General features: G+C 41.5%; 2 protein-coding genes across 2 annotated transcripts; both read right to left on the reverse strand.

Annotated features, from left to right (window-relative positions):
• Positions 1 to 10,342: 10,342 nt before the first annotated feature.
• Positions 10,343 to 11,327, reverse strand: LOC103454866 (germin-like protein subfamily 3 member 4). The gene has a single exon (XM_008394458.4). The coding sequence runs from the start codon at positions 11,291 to 11,293 to the stop codon at positions 10,616 to 10,618; it is 678 nt and encodes a 225-aa protein (XP_008392680.1). The 5' UTR covers positions 11,294 to 11,327; the 3' UTR covers positions 10,343 to 10,615.
• Positions 11,328 to 12,194: 867 nt separating this feature from the next.
• On the reverse strand, positions 12,195 to 14,618 carry LOC103454867 (inositol polyphosphate multikinase beta). Its single transcript, XM_008394459.4, has 2 exons — positions 14,443 to 14,618; positions 12,195 to 13,212 (listed from the first exon to the last, which is right to left on the reverse strand). Exon 2 carries the CDS (start codon positions 13,207 to 13,209, stop codon positions 12,361 to 12,363), a length of 849 nt encoding a protein of 282 aa, XP_008392681.3. The 5' UTR covers positions 13,210 to 13,212; positions 14,443 to 14,618; the 3' UTR covers positions 12,195 to 12,360.
• Between the last annotated feature and the right edge of the window lie 989 nt (positions 14,619 to 15,607).

Raw genomic sequence — 15,607 nt, forward strand, 5'->3', positions numbered from 1 at the left:
AAAAATTGTGAGCAATGCGCGGAGACAGTAGAATCATTTCATTTCAATTGGCATTCTGTTGCGGTGGAAGTGGTTTGCCGCTCCTTGTGCCACCCGTGGTCTCTGTTTGGGTTAAAACTTAAACTTTGGGCTCAGAAGGGAGTTGGCCCAAAAAGAGGAGAAAAGCCCGAAGCACAGCCCAAGCCCAGAAGGCACAAAAAGGCCTTTCCCGACTAGGTACAGATCATTTGCACCACTTGCTCACCTACCCAAGGGCCAAGTGGTATAGACCAACCAGCTAATCAGCCCAAAAGTACTTTACAGTGGCAGTACAAGTAAATAGTTAATGAGTCACTATCCTTTAAACTGTATTCAGGGAAGATTATTGCTACAGGAGGCCAAGCCAAAGTGTCTATAAAAGAAGAAAGAGAAATCAGAGTTAAGGACACTCAAACAAACCAACAAATACAAGCACAAACTCTACTCAAAGCCAGATTTGCCTTCAAAACGAAGCTGTAGTCAGCCCAAGCCTTCATCCCTTTCGGGATAAACCCTTTGTAATAGCTCTGCTACCCTGTTCAACTCTTGCTGTAGTATCGATTTCTTTCTGTAAACTCATCTCCCAACCCCTTTTCTAAGCTTTCAAACCTCCTGACAAACCACAAAGATAGGAAGTTGCAAGACGATCAGCCTTGCCCGACAAGGTTAAACCTTACCCGACCCTCTTTGTTTTTATCTTTTCATTCATTAGCCTAGCAATATGTTGTATACTACAAGTTGTATCCAAGTTATTTCTAGTAATATGGCTATTAAAAGACTCTCTGAGCGCTTGAATCCGATTTGAATATGTCTTCACAGTTCAAGCTAGATCTAAGTTCTAAGCCCTCGGGCATGTAAGATTTGATCACTCAAAAGTCCTTGGCCTCAAGGCATAAAAAAGAACCTTATGTGGACTTAACCCATCCACGACAAGCTTTGATAAACAAGAAGTCCGAAGTTACTTGAGGCGCAAGTAATCGACCTATCACTTAGTTTTATTTCTATTATATTATGATTACCATAGAACGTTCGAGTACGGAATGAATTCTGATGGGAAGCCTCAATGCCTATTCAAGGCCCTACAAAGGCACCTATTTTGGAGTCATCATGTTCCTCGGGCTAGAACGTTGAGTATAGAAGGAGTTCTGATGGGAAGCCTCAAGGCCTATCGAATGCCCTACAAAGGCACCTATTTGGATTCATTCTGCTCTTCGGGCTCAGGTAATCAGAAGTATAATGGTTATAAGACTCATATAACCAAGAAAATGAACCTTATGTATTCGAGTACTAAGTTAGTTATTAACAGGAAGCCTCAAGGCCTACACCTAAGGCCCCACAAAGGCCCCTGTCATAACTAACATAGTCTCTCGAGTATATATATAATTAAAACTCAACATCCGTTTTACATCTGCCATGCTGAAGATGGCAGTGGCACGCCTGAGCACTGAAAAGTTAATCTTGATTGTGAGCCTCAAGGCCTACACCTAAGGCCCCACAAAGGCACCTTTCAAAGTTAACTCTGTCCTTCTCTTTCAGCCTTGCCCGACAGGCTTTGCCCGACAAGCCCGCCAGTAAAGCAGAAGCCCGACAGAAAGCATCAACCGGTGCCGACGTCTCGGGGAGCTGTGTGCTCGTTGGCTAGGAAACATCCTCAACGATAATTCCTGCCACGAACATAGTTTTGGCACGCCCGGTGGGATTCAAATTTGTGTTGATCTTGCATGTCCAAGAAGAAAGGCCATAAACTTTGCAGAAAGAATACAAAGGACGGTTCTTCTCAACTTTTGCTACCAATGACAGATCAATCGGGAAATCCTTCTTCCCCATCAGGACAGGTGGTTCTAGAAAGCCCATCTTCATCCGGAAAGTCGGAAGGGAAATGAACTAATGAGGAATTACAAGCTACTATGATACACCAAGGGGGAAGTCAGTAGACTGTGTACCTTAACAGGGAATTTACAGAGAAGGCTAGATCTGGAGTTTTCCACTCCAAAATGCGCTTAATGGAGTGGGATGAGCCAGGTTACCATCAGAAGTGAGCCAGTCATTCCCCTATTTCCACTATTAGAAGAAGAAAATGATAGGGGAAAGAAGAAAGCAGTTCCTGAAGGAAGTCAACCTGTGATAGAGCCGGTCCTGGAGAAAGAGTTTTCTAGCTTCCCATTATTATCATTTAATAACAGGAAGCAAAGCGAGCAGGAAAGGACAAAGTATGGGATGCCCATAACAACAGGAGAGTCCAGCCAAAAAGAAAGTTTCGCAGCTTCGGATAAACCTCTTCCTTATAGGCCACCCACATTGGCTCATAAGGGAAAGGGAACCAACTGGAGAAAGCCTGAATCAAAGAAAAAAACATTCACAGGCAATGACCGAAGCCCAAAAAACTAGTCCGCCCTTCTCTTCCAGAATAATAATACAGCTACTCAACAACTAAAGGATAAGTTGGCTGAATTGAGGAGGGCAGTGGTTCAAAATGCTCAACCACGAGCTCGCCCAGTGTTCAGAATTACTTATCAAAAGCCTTATCCTGAATACATTAATGAGCAGAATCCATTTCCTCTCAACTTTAAGATGCCCGCATTCCCAACATTCACAGGTAAAGATAGCAGTGTGTCCTCCAGAGATCACATTTTCAAATTCTCTAATCATTGTGTGGCATATGAAGACAACCCAAACTACAAGTTAAGGTTGTTTGGGAATTTGTTGGCAGGACTTGCATCCCAGTGGTATTCTCTATTACCCCCTAACTCTATTGCCAACTGGGGGCAAATGGAGATAGCTTTTCATGAACAATTTTACAGAATAGAACCAAAAATGACTATTAATGATCTGATTGAAGTCAAACAATAAGAGCATGAGTCCACAGAAGACTTCATGATGAGGTTCAGGAAGATAAGGATGAGGTGCCAATTCCTTGTTAACCAAGCTCAGCTTATATCAATTGCTCAAAGGGCTTTGAGATTACCTTTGAGGAAAAGATTTTATGATACACAATTTAACGAGCCACAGGAATTAGTCATTGCTGCCACAAAATATGAAAGGCTATTGCTAAAAGAACAGCAAGTAAAGCATACTTCCAAAGCTCCTCCCTTCTACAAAAACAAAGCTGCAATTCATCGTGTGGAAGTAGGAGAAATTGGGCCAGAGCAGGAGGATGGCCATGACAGAAAGGAAGTCGAGGTGTGTGCTTATGAGATGACTAAGCCTTTCAAACCATTGACAGTGAAAGGATTAGTTCAACCCATAAAGGACCAGAAGATTGTGATGAACGATGGAGGCTTTGTTCCGATGAAACCTCCCAAGTACCAGAGCTATTTGTTCGATCTGGCCAAAGCACCTGAGATTTATAAAGAGCTGGTGCGGGCAAGAGTGATTGTGCCCAACAGTACGAAAAAGATGCCCAAACCAAAAGAGCTGAGGGGAAAGAAGTATTGCAAGTTACACTATACCTTCAACCATTCTATAACCAATTGTGTCCAGTTCAGAGACTGGATACAAGACCTTATAGTGAAGAGAAAGTTGTTACTTGACAAGCCACAAGCTAGTATGATGGTTGATACCAATCCTTTCCCGGAAGCTCCTATCAACGCGATCCATCTGGTTTAAATGGAGAAGCCAGTGTCATCAATTGTTACGACAGAAGGGAAAGATGGATCTCAGGTTGTCACAACACCCTCGCTCAAATAAAGAAGAAAGTAAGCAAGGAGGCAAAGAGTTGCTCGAAAGAAGTTCAGACAAGGGCCAGAAGCAAAGCAAGCAAAAGACAAGTACATGTTCATTCCACTAAAAGAGGGATTACAAGTAATCCTAGTCTAATAATTTTACATCTTCACTCAGGGTGATTATTCGAGAATGATATTTCTGCATGATTGTAAAAATCCTACTAGGTTCGGCCAGAACAGTGTGGCTATTTGCAAGTTGAGATCTAGAATGCTCTAACTCCGAGTTTGTCTTATTCACTTCTTCGATTTGATTTTCGAGGGTGTCAAGAAGAGTTTCTTGCTCAGCCTTGAGAACAACTAGTTGTTCCTCTAGTTTTTGGATTTTAGAAGTCACCACTCCAATCCTTGCTTTCGTTAGTGAACCATCATTCATCAACCTTTCTACCTGAGCAGAAGTACTTGATTCCTTCTCCTGGAAGCATCTTACACGATTAGCTTGTCTTTCTGCTCTCTTATGTTGGTCCCGAAGAGCCCTCAAATTCTCAAAGAAAGAGAGAAAGGAATCATGCTGGGTTTTTGACAGTTGGCCGGCTTTGAAAAGCTCACTCGTAACCTTTTCCAGATCACAAAGAGCCTTAAGGTTAAATGAAGTGGAGAAATCCTTCCTTGCCCATTCTTGGAAAACTCATTTCTGCTCTGGAAAGCCGGAAGGTGAAGAATGCTTCGAAGATTTCAGCCTTGTCTCGAGCTGCCCGAATTCTTCATAACAGTTCGGGCAACTTAGCAGTTTTTGAAAATGGAGAAGCAAGAGGGGGATTTCGCACTCCAGTTTCCTCTAATGAGGTAGTGCCTACTGATGGGGCAGTTTTTAGCTCCCCGGCCTTCTCAATTCCAGGATGAGTAATCCCGGCACTCCCAATAGTTAAATGAGGTCGGGGGAGCTTTGACTTATGAACCAAGCTAGGAGGAGAAGTTTCTTCAAGAACTTGCTGCAAAGACCAAAAGAAGATCAAATTGTTAAATATACAGTTTGAAATGAAGGGAAGTTTTAGGAGGAAGAAATATACCTGACTAAGCCCTGGAGCCTCACAAGGAAGAATACCAATTCCTGGTTGAGGAGAAGACTCCCTACCACTGACAGGGAAGAAAAAGGTGAGCCTGAACCTTCACCAATACCCTGGAAGTGCCCAGGAATAGCAGCAATTGTTAGTAAGCAGATGGTAAGAGAAGAACAGGAAGAAAATATCTCCTCACCAGAGTTCGACCCTGAAGAGATGAAGGAGGTTCATCAAGGGTAACTGTCGGGCAGGCAAACACCTGCAAAGTAGTTGCTTCTGAAGTCACAGGAATCTCAGGGACTATGGGTTCGTCACATGTTGCCACTGATGGATGTTGTATTGAAGAAGGCTGAGGAAAAGGTAAATAGAAGTTGATATCGAAACAATGTATGGGAAATCAATGTAAGGATGGTTACTCACCAAATTACTGTCCTCATCCACGAAGTGCAACATTACTCCCGTGGATGGATCAAATTGAGAAGATGGAGTTGCCTCCAGGATAGAAGGAGAAATCAAAGGAGAACCTTGACTAGGCGAGGGGGCAGATACCCCGACCTGGATGAAGTCAGAAGAAGAGAAAATATCAGGCATTAGCCCCATAAATTATAAAAGTTACCTAAGGTTCAAGAAGAAAGGGAGTGTACCTCCGAATGATTAACCCGGGGGGGGAGAGAGGTTTGTTTCTCGAGCAAGTGGTGAAGAGCCCTCGGGCAGATGAAGCTTTTCCTTTCTTGCAGCCTGACTCAAGTAATCATGCTCAGGGTTTTGTGAAAAAAAGGAAAGACTATGCAGATATAAAAGTATACTATACCTCAAGTTCTTTAAGGGTGATATTTCGCAATTCTTCAACCTTTTTATACATTTCAGCTCCTAATGGTTCATCCTTGGAAGCGATGGTTGGTTTCTTTGATGCTTGAGGTCATGTGTTCAAGAAAAAACATAGGTAATTAGATAAAGAAGAAAGGTGGCAATCTGACAGAAAAGAACACAACTCACTTGAAGATTTTTGCTTCTTTCTGCCCGCCTCAGAAATTGAAGCAGGTGGGTCTGAAGACTTGAGAGTTTGGACGGTTCTAGTTCTCTTACTCTTTCTAGTCGGAGTAGGAATTCGTCGTTTACTCTTGGGTGGGGATGCAGGATCAGAATCTGAGTTCTCAATCACAACGGCTTTCCTTCGCTTAGCACTTGGATGGTGGCTTCAGGAGCTTCTTTTTCAGCTCCTGAATCTTCTGAAACATCCCCACCTTCTCTAGCTTCTCGCCTTTCAGCCTCCGCTGCAGCTCCATGAAGAACTGCTGCATCAGCTGAGTCATCCTCGGACTCAGTAGGTACCAATTCAACATCCACTTGGGCTGCAGGGTTAACTAAGGAAAAAGTTAAAAGGCTTCAAGATAAGGGTTACAGAATCAAGATAAGAAGAAGAAATACCTATCAGAAGAATCCGATTCTTCTCTTGAATCATCTTCTTCCAATTTTCAAGTTTGCCCGAACTGGGGTATAATTTGAGAGAAAGTTGACTGAAAAGGCGATCATGAGTCTCTCTCAAGTCTTCTCTATATTTCTTGGTCCATTTGTCTTCCCACCAAGAAGAGAAGAGTGAAGTACATTCAAAATTGAGGATGATGGACTTTCGGGCAGCCTGACTCATGACTTCAAGACTGCGTCGGGCAGCTCTAAAGGTCGCCTCAGAGGGAGATGATAAACGAAAGGAAGTGCCACAATGAACAGAGTCAAAAAATGGGATGGGGATGGTTTGCCTAAAGCCTAATTGTCTGCTGCAAAAGTTAGGGTGATACACCTCCAACCCTCGATCATATCGATTGCCCCGAACTCCCCAGGCCATGTCTCTCGATTGAATGCAACTAATAAATTTTTCCCTACAAGAGGAGATGGCATCTTCCCCAGGAGCATCTTGAAATGCCTGATCAGAGAACCAAGGATATCTTCTCAAGACTGACGCACCTCATTCCAGGTCTGATCGAGTCCTACAAACTTTGAAGAAATAAAAGCAGGCGAAGGTGGAGTGATCAGTAAGAGCAGCTTCGGCTAGGATTCGGGCGGGGGCCACACCTTTTGGGAACTCTAAGTTGGCAGCCCGAAACTTTGGAAAGTACCATTGGAGCCATATTTGTATCATCCATATGGGTCCATTCAGGTTAGTCTCAAATGGCTCGCCTTGAGTCATTTTGAAAAGAAGATGGTAAAGATGAGAAAGAAGGAATGAACCTGTTGCTACATCATCGAAGTTATGAAGAGCTTCCACCAAGGGGATCCATTCAACCTTCACTCCTTTAGATTTATTGAGGAAGACATGTTTGTTGAGTCAGTATATGAGGAAATACATGTGCTCTTGATCTCTATCAGCACGGGAAGAACCTGCTCCAAAATTTTCTTGTACAAAAGGGATGAATCCCTTGAACGAGGTCCCGTAACTCTTGAAGGTTGCAGAGTTATATTCCAGGGAGAGGAAGGATGTGGATGAACCTAAGCTTTCAACAATTGAGGGGAGAGCCCAGTCTTGAGTAACATCTACTATCCTGCCCGATGGCCTTAGCCTGAAGACTTGAGCCATATCTAGAATAGTCGGAGACATGGGACCCATGCGAAAGTCAAAAGTGTTTGTGCCCGAATTCCAGAAAATAAGAGAAGAAGCAAGCAGTTCGGGCTTAGGAATAATGGTGGTTTTTTAGAGCATTATCAACTCGTAAATGCCATTATTCATCCATTTCTTCTTAAAAGTTGGCTCTAGTTCGTCAATCCATTGAGCCCAAGCCAGATCATTCATCAATGGAAAGCCTCGGCGATATGACGACCACTTGGATGAAGAAATGCCCGACTTAGCCAAAAAGGGATTTGGGGAAAACCAGTTATCCTTGGGCATATTGTCCTCTAACACTGCAAGGACCCGAGAAATGCATGCGGGACCCAACGATTGTACCCCATGTACTTCAAAGAAAAGCTCAGAATGTAAACCTGCTCGAGGGTGATGCAAGTCGTTGAGTAAATGGCGCAAAGTGGCAATGCCTTCACCAAATTCATATGATAGTTAGATTTGGCTGGATCCTGAAGCCATTTGATGAAGTTTGGACAAAGAAGACGACAAGGATAGAAGATGTCGGGCAAAAAAAAGCGGAGAGTTTAAAAGATTTAGAAAAGAAAAACGACTGGGGAGTTAGGAAGTTTTCGATTACCAAAGAAAAATGCAGGAGATTCGGGAGTGATGGGAATAACCGTAGAAAGGCGGTGATTTCTTTTGAAAAGTGTGCAATTTCCGAGAAAGAAAGATGTGGGTATTAATAGAGACCTATTCAATCAATATTGGCGCCTGGAATTCCAGTCTGAATATTGATTGAAGGAGGCACTGTTTGGGTTAAAACTTAAACTTTGGGCTCAGAAGGGAGTTGGCCCAAAAAGAGGAGAAAAACCCGAAGCACAGCCCAAGCCCAGAAGGCAGAAAAGGCCTTTCCCGACTAGGTACAGATCATTTGCACCACTTGCTCACCTACCCAAAGGCCAAGTGGTATAGACCAGCCAGCTAATCAGCCCAAAAGTACTTTACAGTGGCAGTACAAATAAATAGTTGATGAGTCACTATCCTTTAAACTGTATTCGGGCAAGATTATTGCTACAGGAGGCTAAGCCAAAGTGTCTATAAAAGAAGAAAGAGAAATCAGAGTTAAGGACACTCAAACAAACCAACAAATACAAGCACAAACTCTGCTCAAAGCCAGATTTGCTTTCAAAACGAAGCTGTAGTCAGCCCAAGCCTTCATCCCTTTCGGGATAAACCCTTTGTAATAGCTCTGCTACCCTGTTCAACTCTTGCTGTAGTATCGATTTCTTTCTGTAAACTCATCTCCCAACCCCTTTTCTAAGCTTTCAAACCTCCTGATAAACCACAAAGATAGGAAGTTGCAAGACGATCAGCCTTGCCCAACAAGGTTAAACCTTGCCTGACCCTCTTTGTTTTTGTCTTTTCATTCATTAGCCTAGCAATATGTTGTATACTACAAGTTGTATCCAAGTTATTTCTAGTAATATGGCTATTAAAAGACTCTCTGAGCGCTTGAATCCGATTTGAATATGTCTTCACAATTCAAGCCAGATCTAAGTTCTAAGCCCTCGGGCATGTAAGATCTGATCACTCAAAAGTCCTTGGCCTCAAGGCATAAAAAAGAACCTTATGTGGACTTAACCGATCCACGACAAGCTTTGATAAACAAGAAGTCCGAAGTTACTTGAGGCGCAAGTAATCGACCTGTCACTTAGTTTTATTTCTATTATATTATTATTACCATAGAACGTTCGAGTACGGAATGAATTCTGATGGGAAGCCTCAAGGCCTATTCAAGGCCCTACAAAGGCACCTATTTGGATTCATCTTGTTCTTCGGGCTAGAACGTTGAGTATAGAAGGAGTTCTGATGGGAAGCCTCAAGGCTTATCGAATGCCCTACAAAGGCACCTATTTGGATTCATTCTGCTCTTCGGGCTCAGGTAATCAGAAGTATAATGGTTATAAGACTCATATAACCAAGAAAATGAACCTTATGTATTCGAGTACTAAGTTAGTTATTAACGGGAAGCCTCAAGGCCTACACCTAAAGCCCCACAAAGGCACCTGTCATAACTAACATAGTCTCTCGAGTATATATATAATTAAAACTCAACATCCGTTTTACATCTGCCATGCTGAAGATGGCAGTGGCACGCCTGAGCACTGAAAAGTTAATCTTGATTGTGAGCCTCAAAGCCTACACCTAAGGCCCCACAAATGCACCTTTCAAAGTTAACTCTGTCTTTCTCTTTCAGCCTTGCCCGACAAGCCTTGCCCGACAGGCTTTGCCCGACAAGCCCGCCAGTAAAGCAGAAGCCCGACAGAAAGCATCAACCTGCGCCGACCTCTCGGGGAGTTGTGTGCTCGTTGGCTAGGAAACATCCTCAACGGTAATTCCTGCCACGAACAGTCTCATTTTTACGGTTTATTGTGTCTCATAGTTTGGGGTTTCATGAGGTCTGAGTGCTTGGTTTTCTTTGGTTGTTTTCGGGGTTTGATCTTCGGCTTGATCCATTCTGTCAAATCTTTTCTTCCTAGCTTTTCGTTTCGTCCTTGCCCTTGTTTGGTATGATTTGCTGTCATAATTATTGGGTTTGTGATTTCTTGGGGGCTTTTGGTTTTGTTGATGCAACTCTTTTCCACTTTGTGCTATTTATCAAAGTGCTTCTTTATTCCTTTATTGCTCATAAACTGTCAGTCAATGAAATTGTGTACCGCTAGACTTGATGATCATGAGCTATCGTAATGTTTCAAAAGACCACCAAAAAAGAGCACCATATATTCCTTGACCATATTTGATACATATGGTGCAACGCTGATCTTCCATTAATACATGTTTCCGTTATTAATAAAATTAAAAAATTTGGGTCATGGTTTGCTCGTTATTAATTTTCTTTACTTCCACCTCCTCGTTTTCGAGAAGAGAAAAAGTTAATGCTTTAGATTGACAATTTGACGGCAGACCATAAAATACCGTCAAATCAACAAAACATTTCTCAGGCTTACACTACTATAACAGCATGTGGAAGATATAAAACACAAAAGCAATAGATTCTGCCATAAAGTAGGCTATAAAGCTTTACATTATATATAGCAAGGGCAGTCTTACTTTATAAACACTTTTGTAGACATGAATTAGAACTATTGGTCAAAACAGTGTGTCCGTCCCTTTACATTCAAGTCTGAACCCCACCCCATAAATCAAAATAGCTTTAATATGATCACTCTTAATCTCAAACCACAAACTCATGGGACTAGTGCCACACTTCAAACACTCCTACGTATTTAACTACTAGATCATGCACTCAGAATCATTTATCTTCATATGATAGGATTTAACTTTCTGAATTGCTGCTTGTTAAGAGTGAGATTTCCGATGTGATGAGTGAGAAACCCCTTTGTCATACTGTCAATCATATCCAGATCAGATTGAAATATGGCACCAGAAATTTCCACAACCCCTGGATTCTGGCTGTTGAAAACTGAGAAAACAGTGGCGAAATCGTACCCAAAATTCAGAGAAAAATGAAGCAAACCCTTTGGGAAAACAAACACATCTCCTTCTGCAAGAACCTGTTGGAATGGCTGGTTTTTGGTGTCAATAAACCCAGCAAGTACAATTCCTTTGCTCACAAAGAACAGTTCGGATGCCCGAGGGTGGGAGTGGAGGCTCACCATGCCATCTATTCTCAAGTCTGTTCGCGCAATTGAGAGGCCAAGCGTGTTGAGGCCTGGAAAGTCTGCAGCAGTGACTAGAGTCACTGAGGAGCCAAAGAAATTGTCTGTGTTGCCAGGTTCGGTTAGCTTGGAGGTTTTGAAGTCGGGGGCAGCGATGCTGTTTGGATTCTTGCATGGGAAGCCATTGATGAAGATGGTTTGCTTTCCTGGCGGGGACGTAGGGCAAGTGTCCTGGAGGTTATCTGAGTCTGCAGAACAGATTTTGGTGCAGAAACAGACGACAGAGAGAAAAATAATGCAGCAGGAAAAATACGAACTCATCTTGAGTACCGTTTTCGCCGTAATCTATGTTTGATTTTCATGTGAGTTATATAAGTAATGTTGAGGTTGCAAGAAATGGAAGTAAAATATGTTTGCAAGCTTGGAGTTCACTGCTGGATTTGAAATGGATTATGTTGTAAGAAGTGCTTTTGCTTAAAGGACAATTATATTTTGGCTTTCACTGAGTGGTCGGAGATTTTGCTTTTTAGCTCCTAGGTCGGCAGAGAACATTCCATGGACCCCACTCAGACAGAAATTTGAGACATTATCCCATGTTTGTCTGATGTGTTTCCTGAATCTGCAGGTCTTCCTTGCTATTACAGGAAGGGAAAATGGATGCACTGGCGCTTTAGACAGTGACATTGAAAAAAATTAAAAGAAAGCTATGCTGTCAATTATTACCAGCCCTGTTTCCATTTGATGGGACCCCAACAATGATTTGTAGAATGACTTGTGTGTGAATATTTGGAGAAGTTCTTCGGTCCGGAAGGCTGGGAACACATGAATGTCCGGCCAAAGACTCATTGGGTGGGACACATTCCGCGTGTGTCATGCGACGAAGATTTACTAATATAAGGATATACACCCAATTACAAGTTAGAATCTATCCTTGCAGTACTTTTGATTGCAGACCATCACCACTCTCCTAAAACAGACTCTAACTTATAACCAGTTGTACATCCGTTATCAGTATCTTGCTCATTACGTGGAATGTAAAACGTGATGAGAAAAATACTAATAGGGGATATACTCCTAATTACACCCCAGAGGGAATCTGTTTCTGGCCACATTACACAAGGCGGTATACAACCGAGGATATAGCAGAGAATTATTCTGCTTTCAAAAATCAAGGATCTTTGCCTAGGATATTGGTAAAACTACTGTTAAGGAGACGATTACATAATAAAAAAATTCAATAAATATCATCAACAATTTTCAATTACTTCAGTTAAAAAAAAAAAAGAAAAAAAAAGGGAAATCCAAAATCCCCCAAGGAAGAAAGAAAGCTGCCCACAGGGTACTTCATTTCTCCTAGCCTTTTTTCAGAGTTGTCAACATGCGTCGGTTCAAGTACTAGGACTGGTGACAATATCTGTGATCATCTTTATCAAGGAGCAGAGCCCGCCCAAAAAATTATGGTCGATTACACCTCTCCCGTCAATGACATGCGCAAAATCAACGAGTTTAATTTGAGCACCTCGATTCTTCCCCTGCAGTATCGATTCCTTGTCATAAACCATCAGAACTGAACAAGAATAGAAATGGTAAAACGTTTGCTCCTCAAACCATGACTTCAGTACCAACAGCTGTGCCAATATCCCATCAGGACCACCATAGACAGTCGATGTGAAAGAACAATCTGGTTTGATATCTGAATCGGTAGATGGGTTAGAAGATACAAATTTCCTAAGAGCTAACTTAGAATTGTCAACGCTACCGCTCTGAATAACGTGCCTGTCGGGCTTCCAAAGTCCAGTCAGTTTGTTTCCATACACTTGAAGTCCCGATATCCTGAACCCCAGATCCAGGCACGCAGTTTCTCTATCTTTCTTAAGACACTTTTGGAGATAATCTTCAGCAGCTTTTGGGTACCATGTTCTGGCACCAATTTTAGCATCCAGTATACAAGGATGGGTTCGGCCTGAGACAATATCTTCCAAGGCCAGGTGAGGATACAGGCCAGAACCATCAGACGCCTCTAAAAGCTTAGTGCCATGAAATACAGGGAAGAACTTGCGGAAGTGGTCTGGAATCCTAGTGTCAGTAGAGAATGCTGTATAGAATGCTACCTCTTGGGAACCACGCTCGTCACTTTGAAGAGGCTTGTAAAAGTGGCCTGAATCATCTACAAGAGGGCCAAGCTTTCCACCACCGGCTTGGTGGCCAGCAACTTGATGATCTGGGACCTTAAGCATAGTCTAGAAAATAAAGAGAATTATCAGATACAATCAAATGATAAAGAGTAATCCTCGTTTTTCTGCAGGCAATATTCAGTTAACAATTAAGAATTTGTTGACGCTACAACATGAAAAATCAATATAATGCCCTTATGAATCCAAGAATTAAAACTTTATTGGCAATTAAAAACAACTAGAGCTAATCAATCACAATCTTCTCATCACATGAAGCGAGATGGTAAACTTCCACACTTCCTAATATATTAAATCAAAACAAGCAAAGTTGTCTAAGTAGATGCCTAGCTTCAACATTAAACGCGTTAAGATAAATAACGCAGCCAATATATGAGTTTTCATTACGCCAATACTTACCAACGTAGCACACTCAACTCAAGGATAACTAATACTTTCTTAGTTCCTGTAGAAATGTAAATTCAGAATGATAGCAAGATTTATACTAGAGCCAATCCAAATGCTAAAAAAAAAAAAGTTAATGCTGAAAACTTCAACCGAAGAGTCACCTCATATCGCACCAACTCTTCAAATACCACCCCAAAAATCTCATAATGTCAAACAACCATTAACAGGACACATTCGAGTTTCCTTTACATTTTGATGTAGAGTCCACTATCATGCATAAATTTCAGAAGGCATACCTACTGACCGTTAAGTGTCCTCCCAGTTTAGTCCTCGTTTTTCTCCAAGAAATCAAAACCTCCACAACCTCTTCGGTTGGGCGAATAGTATAATATTCGGCTTCTCAAATATCGTACAACTAAGTGAACAAAAATGCGCTTCCCAGTTTCACATTGCCATCGTTTAAAAAGAGCCCGAAAATATTGTCAAAGAAAGGCTTGAATTGGACAATGTAACCTACGGTGACTGGCCTAATCAGAACCTTTACGAATGTAATGCAGTAATGCAAGTTTCTAGCAGATGGAACCTAAGCTTCTGACACCACACGCAAAAATAGCCACACCAAAGAATTCCAAAAGTACATATACACAAAATACATCCAATTTCTAAAACATTTGCAGATGGGTTATATAGAAAACCAAGAAAAATGAAATCTTGATGCAAATAAAGCAAAGTTAGAATACCAAGAGCCAGATTCTGTTATTAAATCAGAGAAAACAGAGATGCATTGGAATATCTACAAAATCTAATCCAAGAATGCAAATCAAAACCCTAACTTTCTCAGAGAAATCGGGACAGAAAAATGGTAGAGAGAAGGCAAGAGGAGAGATATACCTGGATCTGGCTGCAATTGCTGGCGATGAAAGGTTGGGAGAGAAAAACGCCTTTTGTATCTTTCACTCGCTTTCGATTGTAGCCACAAAAGAGAGAAACCTTTCTGTGTTAAACAACGGAATAAAAAAGAATTCCTATTTTATTAGACCCAACAGGATCTCTCCGGATCTTTCGGTGTTAAACAACGGAATAAAAAAGAATTCCTATTTTATTAGACCCAACAGGATCCTCTCCGGATTTTTGGTTAGGATCATGGGGATCGTAAATTGTGTTCATTTATCGTACATCATGTGATCAGTTTTTATCCAATACTGTTTATATTTAATTTTAAATAAAAATATTTAAAATGATTTCTGACCATATGATGTATGATGAACTAATATATCACGGATTCCCGGGATCCTCACAAAGAGGATCCGGATTCTTATTAGACTTCAACTTATCTTAACCAAAATTTTATAATGAGTAAATTGTAATAATTGTCTCTTAACTTTAACTCAATTAGACTAATGATCCCTCAACTAAAAATTCATGATCATTGGTCCTTTAACTCCTTAAAACGTGCAACTATGGTTATTTTTTTTTAATTATGTTAGAACTTCCGTCAAATGAGTCACGTGCCACACATATGAGGCAGAATTGAAGGGCAAATAAAGAAAACCAAATGAGAAATATTATAGTAATGGTCTCTCAACTTTAACCCAATTAGAGAAATTGTCCCTCAACTTTAACTCAACTAGAGAAATGATCCCTCAACTTTAGCCCAATTGTAGTAATGGTCCTTCCAGTATAACTCATTTTGACGGAATTCTGACGGAGTTAACGAAAATGACCATAGTTGTACATTTTGATGAGTTAAGGGACTAATGACCATAAATTTTTAATTGAGGGATCATTGCAAGGCAGTCGAAGTCCCTGCCACTCTACAGATCTCAATCTAGCGACGGCACCTGGAACCGCACAGCTTCCGCTTTGATTGCTAATCCACGCGGGAAGGCTGTTTTGTTAGCCTTATAAGGTTATACAATTAAAACACAAACGAAGAGTGACTGACCTGATTCCAATGGTAGTTACCGAAGATGCAGTAGCCATGCAAGCAAGACGTCATCGATAAAACTCCAATCTTTATGTTTGCCGTGACAAACAGAAACACCAACTCTTCTGT

The sequence above is a fragment of the Malus domestica genome, chromosome 14 (assembly GCF_042453785.1).
Source record: "Malus domestica chromosome 14, GDT2T_hap1".
NCBI classification, from domain to species: domain Eukaryota; kingdom Viridiplantae; phylum Streptophyta; class Magnoliopsida; order Rosales; family Rosaceae; genus Malus; species Malus domestica.

Coding starts and splice junctions, on each gene's coding strand:
- LOC103454866 (XM_008394458.4), bottom strand. CDS start 11,293: ATGAGTTCGTATTTTTCCTGCTGCATTATTTTTCTCTCTGTCGTCTGT.
- LOC103454867 (XM_008394459.4), bottom strand. CDS start 13,209: ATGCTTAAGGTCCCAGATCATCAAGTTGCTGGCCACCAAGCCGGTGGT.